This window comes from Hyaena hyaena, unplaced genomic scaffold (genome assembly GCF_003009895.1).
Source record: "Hyaena hyaena isolate Hyena2069 unplaced genomic scaffold, ASM300989v1 scaffold_1128, whole genome shotgun sequence".
Classification (NCBI taxonomy): domain Eukaryota; kingdom Metazoa; phylum Chordata; class Mammalia; order Carnivora; family Hyaenidae; genus Hyaena; species Hyaena hyaena.
The window spans coordinates 221896-231361 of NW_024081757.1; the positions used below are offsets into that span (position 1 = coordinate 221896).

Genomic DNA, 9466 nt, shown 5'->3' on the forward strand with positions numbered 1-9466 from the left:
ACAGCTCTAACAAATGCACCCCAGGACCTGCTCTAGAAGAAATAACTCAGGAGTTGGGGGGGGGTTCTTCTAAGAGAAGAAGGAAGTGGTTCCTGTGGGGAGGAGGGAAGGTCTCCGCATAAGTCAGTGCACAGTCACAAACACAAGAGGCACTTTCCAGAAATGTTGAATGGACACAGTGACAGTGAAAACTCCAGAACAGAAGTCATCAGCTTGGGAAACAAAAGCAGATCTGGGAAGATTACAGTGTACTGGGCGGTATGGACAGGGCCAATCAGGCCAAACCCTAGGGCTTTAAGTGGGTGGCCTCAGAGTCACCGCCCAACATCAGAGAGCCCTGGGACTACACCTGCTGAGGGTATTTGCACAGCTACACGATCAGGTGAGCACTCCCGGAGGGGCCGGTGTAATCCTTGTGTAAGTATTTGGGAGGATAAATTCAATGTTTTACTCCATTCGAGTGGTCTAACATCTCAGAAGAAAGAGGGATAGTTTTAGATAGTTCAGTCTAATCAGATACTCATTTCTTTTTTTTTTTTATGTTTATTTTTTATTTATTTATTTATTTATTTATTTATTTTTACAAATAGTTTATTGTCAAATTAGTTTCTACATAACACTCAGTGCTCATCCCCAAAGTGCCCTCCTTCATGCCCATCCCCCCCTCCCCCCCACATCCATCAGTCCTCAGTTTTTGTCAGCATTCAAGAGTCTCTCATGGTTTGCCTCTCTCCCTTTCCCCCACCATTTCCGCCCTTCTTCTCCCCCTTGGTCCTCCGTCAAGTTCCTCCTAATCCTCCTATACGTGCAAACATATGGTATTTGTCCTTCTCTGCCTGACTTATTTCGCTCAGCATAACACCCTCAAGGTCCATCCATGTTGCTACACATGGCCAGATTTCATTGTTTCTCATTGCCATGTAGTATTCCATGGTATAGATAAACCACATCTTCTTGATCCATTCGTCTGTTGATGGACACTTAGGCTCTTTCCATGTTTTAGCTATTGTGGAGAGTGCTGCTATGAACATTGGGGTACATGTGCTCCTATGCATCAGCATTTCTGTCAGATACTCATTTCTTTTTGCTTCCTAGGTTTTGAAACATGCATCGTTTTGTCTTCCTGACTGCCCTTTGCTTGGGAATAGCCTCAGCTACTATACAGCTTGATCAAAGTTTAAATGCACAGTGGATCCGGTGGAAGGAGATACACGGGAAAAAATATGGTGTGGTTGGTAACATCTAAACTATCTGGGGGACCCACCGAGAACGTCTGTGCTGGTGGGAGTTCATAGCACAGAGTAGCATCTTGAGGCCACTCTTACCAAGAGAGTAAGCTGAGCACTGTGACTGTGCACAGTGTGAGCATGAGTCCTGCTGTGTGGATGGTGGAGAACATATCTCAGAAGCATCAGGTCACCCCTGGCTGTTGTTTCTCCTCCTCTCTCTGAGCACATCCACTTGGTGCAGGTCAGTAGGTCTTAAATACAAATAAGAATGATAAGTTATATGTTTGCCTCTAGGCTGAAGAATGCAGAAGAGCAGTGTGGGAGAAGAACATGAAGATGATTATAAAGCACAATCAGGAATATTATCAAGGGAAACACAGCTTCACAATGGCAATGAATGGCTTTGGTGACATGGTGAGTGTGGCATGGATTTGCTGAATGTTTTGTTCTTTTTCTCTTCAGTACTTTCTTCCCCAAATCTCATGCTTGTCAACATTTTACTTTTTTTCTCCTGCAGACCAGTGAAGAATTCAGGCACATGATGATTGGCCTTCCAATGCAGAAGAATGATACTGGGAAAGTATTTAAAGTCCCTTTCTGTGCTGGTATCTCTGTAACTGGGGATAGGAACCAGAAATCTGCTGTAAGTCCTGTCAGTATCAAGGATGACTACTCAACAGGTCTCTCTCCAAGAGGAAAGCCAAAAACAAAGTGGCCACCCTGCTAAGGTTTCCTGCTGTGGAACAATATGTTGTTGCGATATTGTTGTTGCTGCTGTTTGTAACGTTCATTATTTTTGAGAGAGAGAGAAAAAGAGCATGAGCGAAGGAGGGGCAGAGAGAGAGGGAGACACAGAATCCATGCAGGCTCCAGGCTCTGAGCCGTCAACACAGAGCCTGACATCATAACCTGGCCCGAAGTCTGACTCTGAACCAACTGACCCACCCATGTGCCCCATCATTGCTATGTTTTAAAGTTTTCATATAGATGGACTGTTGTCACTCTTAATATTTGTTTTGTAGACTGAGACCTTTATAATTTGTTTTCAGGGTCGGTGTGCCTCTGGCTGGGCTTTTAGTGCAATTGCTGCCCTTGAAGAACAAATGTTCCGGAAAACTGGCAAACCTGTTTCCCTGAGTGTGCAGAACCTCCTGGACTGCTCTTGGGCTGAAGGCAATGAGGGCTGCAACGGTGGTCTAATGAGTAATGCCTTCCAGTATGTTAGGAACAACGGAGGCCTGAACACAGAGGAATCTTATCCATACATTGGAAGAGTGAGTAGAGTTCCTCACTTGTCATTCCAGCTCTGCTCTTAGACTTGAATGCTTCTGAAGAAAACGGACACCATATTTAACATTCACATTTTCTTTTTTTCTTTTTTTATGTTTATATATTTTTGAGAGAAAGAGAGCATGAGTGGTGGAGGGTCAGAGAGAGAGGGAGACACAGAATCCAAAGCAGGCTCCAGGCTCTGAGCACAGAATCTAATGTGGGACTCAAACTCACCAGCCGTGAGATCATGACCTGAGCCGAAGTTGAATGCTTAACCGACTGAGCCACCCAGGTGCCCTTAATATTCACATTTTCAATTGTAGACTCTATCTGCAGACTGTCAGGACTGATAGCCTGCACAGTTCTCTGCTTAGAGGGTTGCCACATAGGTATTTTTATTTCTATGTTACATGGAGATATGCGTACCTTTCTCTATAGGGTACAGATTTCTCCAGAGTGAAAAACTTCTTATGGACACTTAGACCAATGGTGCTTTGATGAATTCACACCAGTTAGATCTTTTTAAGTTTATTTATTTTGAGAAAGAGAAAGAAAGAGGGAGTACGAGAGGTGGAGGGGTAGAGATAGAGAGAGGGAGAGAGAATGCCAAGCAGGCTTCAGGCTCTGTGCAGAGCCCAACACAGAACTTGATCCCATGACTGTGAGATCATGACCTGAGCCACAATCAAGGGTTGGACGCTTAACCTAATGAGCCACCCAGGTGCCCCTCACACCAATTAGTTTTTCAATTTCAAAACAATAAATACCATTTCTCTTCCTGGGATCCTTCACAACAAACTTGACTTGGAAATCTTTCACCTGTAAGCTGTGTTACATGTTCCCAGGAGGTGGATGGTAGTAATCAAGTTTCTTTTCCTTTACCGTTCGAAGGATGGACCCTGCAAATACAGGCCCGAGTATTCTGCTGCCAATATCACTGACTTTCACACCATCCCTCAGCAGGAGAAGATCCTTAAGATGATACTGAGAAAAATGGGGCCTGTCTCCGCTACTCTAGATGCAAGCCTGGATACCTTCCGGTTTTATAAACGAGGTAAACTTTTGTTAATGTAGAAATTTAGGTAGGAAAATTGGAAAACCGCCCTAACAGATGGAAAGAGTGACACTTTGGTATGTGGAATTCAATGTAGAATTGGGGGGGGGTGGATTTAAACTAGTTGTTCATTCTGTACCTGTAGTATTTATGTCTGCTGCTTCCATATGCCATGACTTGACCCAAATCCCCATGATTTTAAGTATATCACAAATATATTTAAATAGCTACATAATTCGATGGGTAGAGTTTACTTTACTTTTTTTCCATGTGTAGACCTTAAAAACGTTTAAAGAATTTTGCTACTGAAATTAACACTGGAAAGAATCCCTTGGCTCAAGTAATTTTATGTTCTCTACTGTTTCACTAGGCTGACATCCTATAAGTAGAATAATAAGGTTTTGGCAGGTAATTTTTAAAAACCTCTTGACTCGGGGTACCTGGGTGGCTGAGTTGGTTAAGCGTCTGACTTCGGCTCAGGTCATTATCTCACGGTTCGTGGGTTTGAGTCCCATGTGGAGCTCTGTGCTGACAGCTAGCTCAGAGCTGGAGCCTGTTTCAGATTCTGTATGTCCCTCTCTCTCTGACCCTCCCCTGTTCACACTGTCTCTCTCTCAGAAATAAATAAGACATTAAAAAAAAAATTTTAAAAACCTCTTGACTATTATTTTCAAAAGAGATTGTGACAGTATTTCTCCAGGTGTGAGATGAAGGCCTGAATCCCCACCCTAGCTAAACAAAAGTATCCGACTTTTAAATCTCATCTGAATTCATATCACAACTGAATCTTGAAATGCCTCCCTTACTGTGATTGATAGGCTGGGTTACTATCACATGTCATGTGGGAATCCTCACTCCAGCATTGAATATTACTCCCTAGGCATTTATTATGATCCAAAGTGCAGCAGTGAAGACCTGAATCACGGTGTTCTGGTGGTTGGCTACGGCTTTAGAGGAAAAGAATCAGATGACAAAAAATATTGGATTGTCAGAAACAGGTATGAAAATCCAGGAACACATACTGTTGAATTTGAAAACAGAATATTTTTTGGAACCAGTGTTAAGACACTGGTCCCCCACACTTGACAATACTTCTGAAATCCTAGCAGTGTTTACCCACCTAGTAGGGAGCACAGACATCGTCCATATGATAACAACATTAAGATATTGCCTCCCACTGGCACTAGGGTCCTGATTTGGTACAATTGCATTTCTTAATTGGAATTTTAAAAAATTTCTATAACACGGGGCGCCTGGGTGGCTTAGTCGGTTAAGCGTCCGACTTTCGCTTGGGTCATGATCTCGCGGTTCGTGGGTTCGGGCCCCGCGTCGGGCTCTGTGCTGACTGCCAGCTCAGAGCCTGGAGCCTCTTTCGGTCTGTGACTCCCTCTCTCTCTGACCCTCCCCTGCTCACGCTGTCTCTCTCTCTCTCTCCTAGAAATAAATAAAACATTTTTTAAAAAATTTCTGTAACACATCCAGGTCCCAAAATTTTCCTTTTCCTGCTTACGTTACAGTTTTGTGGAAGGTCTGGGGATAGAATTCTATGCTGGGTCAGAACTCAACCATGAACAAGAATGGCCTCTCCTGATTCTTCCTGAATCTGTTTTTGATCATTTGTAATAATTGGAAAACTCTGTATTTTTTCAGCTGGGGCTCTGAATGGGGCATGGATGGCTACATAAAAATAGCCAGAGACAGGAACAACCACTGTGGAATCACCACCATGGCCAGCTTTCCTGTCGTGTGAGATGATGGTGATGAAGAAGTCCTTGACTGGCAACAGAATATCCAGGAAATGGATTTTATTGTAAAGTTTATCACATCTTATTGTTTGGGGTAAAACACTTGAATCATTGAAGATCCAAGTTGTGACTGGATTCTGTGACTGTTCACACTGCTCTTTAATCCTTGCTGTAATCAATGGTTTATGATTATCTTCCTTAATAACTTTTGAATGTTCATGTTATAATTTTTTAAATTCATTTTTGAGAGAGAGACAGGCAGACCAAGTGTGAGCAGGGAAGGAGCAGAGAGAGAAAGAGACACAGAATCCGAAGCAGGCTCCAGACTCTGAGCTGTCAGCACAGAGCCCAATTAGGGGCTTGAACTCACAAACCATGAGATCATGACCTGACCTGAAGTCAGATGCTCAATCAACTGAGCTTCCCAGGTGCCCCTGTATGTTCATATTTTAAAACGTTGCATGAATTTTTATCTTTTAAAATAAAATTTATTTGCATATGTTGGGGTGTGATTCTGTTTTTAATACATAAACTTCTTTATAGTAAAAACATGAAGTGGTTTTGGAGAGAGGAGGAAATGTCCTCATTTCCTCCAAAATTCTTCCAATTGGTTTAAGAATTTAATTAACATGAGACAGGTTAATGGAAAAAAGTATCTCAAAGTTTTATTATATAAACAGGGAGGCCCAGTAATGAATTTGAGCGCCCCCAAAATAGCCAACAGGTAGGGTTTTTTTTTTTTTTGGCAGTTTTTATACATTTAGAAAAAGACAATAATTTGTGAGGAATTGACAGGAAAAAGAGAAAACGTGTGTGGGAGCTTTAATTTGCAGGATCTCTAAGTGGAATCTGGGCTGGGGTTGAAGATGAGCAAAAAAGTAACAATGTTTGTTTCCACAGCTTTCTTACCTTTGAAGCCCCATCTCTGCTGATAAAGATGTCTCTTACCTTGTTCAGGGAGAGAACTTTCATATGGGACACTCATTTTCTGCTTTCAGGGGTCACAGAAACAGCCTGGGTGTCCTTGAACCAGCCATATCCCAAGTAGCTTCAATTCAGGATAGTCAATATGCCATGTGGTACATTTTGGGGTGACCTCCCTGGGCCCCCATAGTTTCTTCATTTGAAACTTCCCTAGAATTTTGCATACTAACTAGCTGAGCGGGTGACTGTGGAGAGAGAAATCCAGTTTGTAAATGAGCGGTAAGAAATCTACAAAGAATAAAAAAAAAAAGCACAGAGCAGCATGAGGATGAAAATATGGGTGAAGGAGGGTGGGAGGTACAGGTTTCCAGGTATGGAATGAATCAGCCATGGGAATCAAGGGCACAGCACAGGGAATATAGTCAATGGTATTGTAATAGTGATGTAAGATGACAGGGGGTGGCTACACTTGTGGTGAGCACAGCATAATGTATACAGTTGGCAAATTACTGAAACAACGGTAGCATCGTGTGTCATTTATACTCAAAACATTTGAAAAAAAAAAAAAAGCAAGACGATGAATAAACAGAAGAGAACATATTGCCCCACACCTCATGAAACCCGTCCCACAATACTGGAAGTAGATCAGCCCAATGAAATGTGTTTCATTTATCTGATGGAAAATATTAACTCCTTTCTTTAAGGCTGATGTAAATTAGATATTATCTATCTCATTTGGTTTAGATAAAAGCAACATTTTCCACTGATGATTGCACGAGCTGCCCCTGCTGGGCAGTCACTGTATCCAGAACATGATGACTTGAGACCCCCAGATGCTAAGCTTTTACCTTCTGACTAGAGTGTTTTCTTTTTTTTCTTTTGTCTATAGATATCTTTATTATTTTTTTATTTTTTTAATTAATTAATTTATTTTTTACAAATAGTTTATTGTCAAGTTGGTTTCCATGTAACACCCAGTGCTCATGCCCACAAGTGCCCTCCTCCATGCACATCTCCCCCCTCCCCCCCACACCCATCAGTCCTCAGTTTGTTCTCAGCATTAAAGAGTCCCTCATGGTTTGCTCTCTCCCTCTCCCCCACCATTTGCCCCCTTCTTCTCCCCCATGATCCTCTGTTAAGTTCCTCCTATACGTGCAATATATGATATTTGTCCTTCTCTGCCTGACTTATTTCGCTCAGCATAACACCATGTTGCTACACATGGCCAGATTTCACTCTTTCTCATTGCCATGTAGTATTCCATCGTATAGATAAACCACATCTTCTTGATACATTCGTCCGTTGATGGACACTTAGGCTCTTTCCATGTTTTGCCTATTGTTGAGAGTGCTGCTATGAACATTGGGGTACATGTGCTCCTATGCATCAGCATTTCTGTATCCCTTGGGTAAATACCTAGCAGTGCTATTGCTGGGTCATAGGGGAGTTCTATTGTTAGTTTCCTGAGGAACCTCCACACCGTTTTCCAGAGGGGCTGCACCAGTTACATTCCCACCAATAGTGTAAGAGGGTGCCCGTTTCTCCACATCCTCGCCAGCATCTAGAGTTCTCTCATTTGCTCATTTTAGCCACTCTGACTGGCGTGAGGTGGTACCTCAGGGTGGTTTTGATTTGTATTTCCCTGATGAGGAGGGATGCTGAGCATCGTTTCATGTGTCTGTTGGCCATCTGGATGTCCTCTTTGGAGAAGTGTCTGTTCATATCTTCTGCCCATTTCTTCACTGGGTTGTTTGTTTTTTGGGTGTGAAGTTTGGTGAGTTCCTTATAGATTTTGGATATTAACCCTTTGTCTGATATGTCATTTGCAACTATCTTTTCCCATTCCGTTGGTTGCCTATTAGTTTTGTGGATTGTTTCCTTTGCCATGCAGAAGCTTTTAATCTTGATGAGGTCCCAACAGTTTATTTTTGCTCTTGATTCCCTTGCTTTTGGGGATGTGTCAAGTAAGAAGTTGCTACAGTGGAGGTCAAGGAGGTTGTTTCCTGCTTTCTCCTCTAGGGTTTTGATGGTTTCCTATCACATTCAGGTCCTTTATCCATTTTGAGTTTATTTTGGTGTATGGTGTGAGAAATTTCTCTAGTTTCAATCTTCTGCATGTTGCTGTCCAGTTTTCCCAACACCATATGTTAAAGAGGCTGTCTTTTTTCCATTGGATGTTCTTTCCTGCTTTGTCAAAGATTACTTGGCTGTATACCTTTGGGTCCAGCTCTGAGTTCTCAAATCTGTTCCATTGGTCTATGTGTCTGTTTTTGTGCCAATACCATACTGTCTTGATGACGACAGCTTTGTAGTAGAGGCTAAAGTCTGGGATGGTGATACCTCCCGTTTTGGTTTTATTCTTCAATATTACTTTGGCTATTCGGGGTCTTTTGTGGTTCCATACAAATTTTAGGATAGTTTATTCTAGCTTTGAAAAGAATGCTGGTGCAATTCTGATTGGAATTGCATTGAATGTGTAGAGTGCTTTGGGTAGTAATGACATATTAACTATATTTATTCTTCCAATCCATGAGCATGGAATGTTTTTACATTTCTTTGTGTCTTCTTCAATTTCTTTCATAAGTTTTCTATAGTTTTCATCATACAGATCTCTTGTATCCTTGGTGAGGTTTATTCCGAGGTATTTTATGGTTTTTAGTGCAATTGTGAATGGGATCAGTTTCTTGATTTCTCTTTCTGTTGCTTCATTATTGGTGTTTAAGAATGCAACCGATTTCTGTACATTGATTTTGTACCCTGTGACTTTTCTGAATTCATGAATCAGTTCTAGTAGGCTTCTGGTGGAGTCTGTCGGGTTTTCTATGTAGAGTATCATGTCGTCTGCGAAAAGTGATAGTTTGACTTCCTCTTTGGCAATTTTGATCTCTTTTATTTACTTTTGTTGTCTGATGGCTGATGCTAGGACTTCCAGCACTATATTAAACAGCCGTGGTGAGGGTGGACATCCCTGTCATGTTCCTGATCTCAGGGGGAAAGCTCTCAGATTTTCCCCATTGAGGATGATGTTAGCTGAGAGCTTCCCATAGTTGGCTTTTATGATGTTTAAGTAGGTTCCTTCTATCCCAACTTTCTCTAGAGTCTTTATTAAGAAGGGATGCTATATTTTGTCAAATGCTTTTTCTGCATCTATTGACAGGATCGTATGGATTTTATCTTTTCTTTTGTTGATGTGATGTATCACATTGATTGATTTCCGAATGTTGAACCAGGCCTGTAACCCA

The 9466-nt window shown here is 41.8% G+C and overlaps 1 protein-coding gene across 1 annotated transcript; it reads left to right on the forward strand.

The window, feature by feature from the left end:
• The first annotated feature begins 336 nt into the window (after positions 1 to 336).
• LOC120224193 (procathepsin L-like) lies at positions 337 to 5575 on the forward strand. Its single transcript, XM_039222409.1, has 8 exons — positions 337 to 382; positions 1096 to 1231; positions 1524 to 1643; positions 1747 to 1872; positions 2279 to 2503; positions 3393 to 3555; positions 4436 to 4553; positions 5206 to 5575. The coding sequence occupies exons 2-8, from the start codon at positions 1106 to 1108 to the stop codon at positions 5303 to 5305; spliced, it is 978 nt and encodes a 325-aa protein (XP_039078340.1). The 5' UTR covers positions 337 to 382; positions 1096 to 1105; the 3' UTR covers positions 5306 to 5575.
• Positions 5576 to 9466: the final 3891 nt, after the last annotated feature.

Coding starts and splice junctions, on each gene's coding strand:
- LOC120224193 (XM_039222409.1), top strand. CDS start 1,106: ATGCATCGTTTTGTCTTCCTGACTGCCCTTTGCTTGGGAATAGCCTCA. Junction 2,504..3,392: donor CTTATCCATACATTGGAAGA/GTGAGTAGAGTT, acceptor TACCGTTCGAAG/GATGGACCCTGCAAATACAG. Junction 3,556..4,435: donor CTTCCGGTTTTATAAACGAG/GTAAACTTTTGT, acceptor ATTACTCCCTAG/GCATTTATTATGATCCAAAG.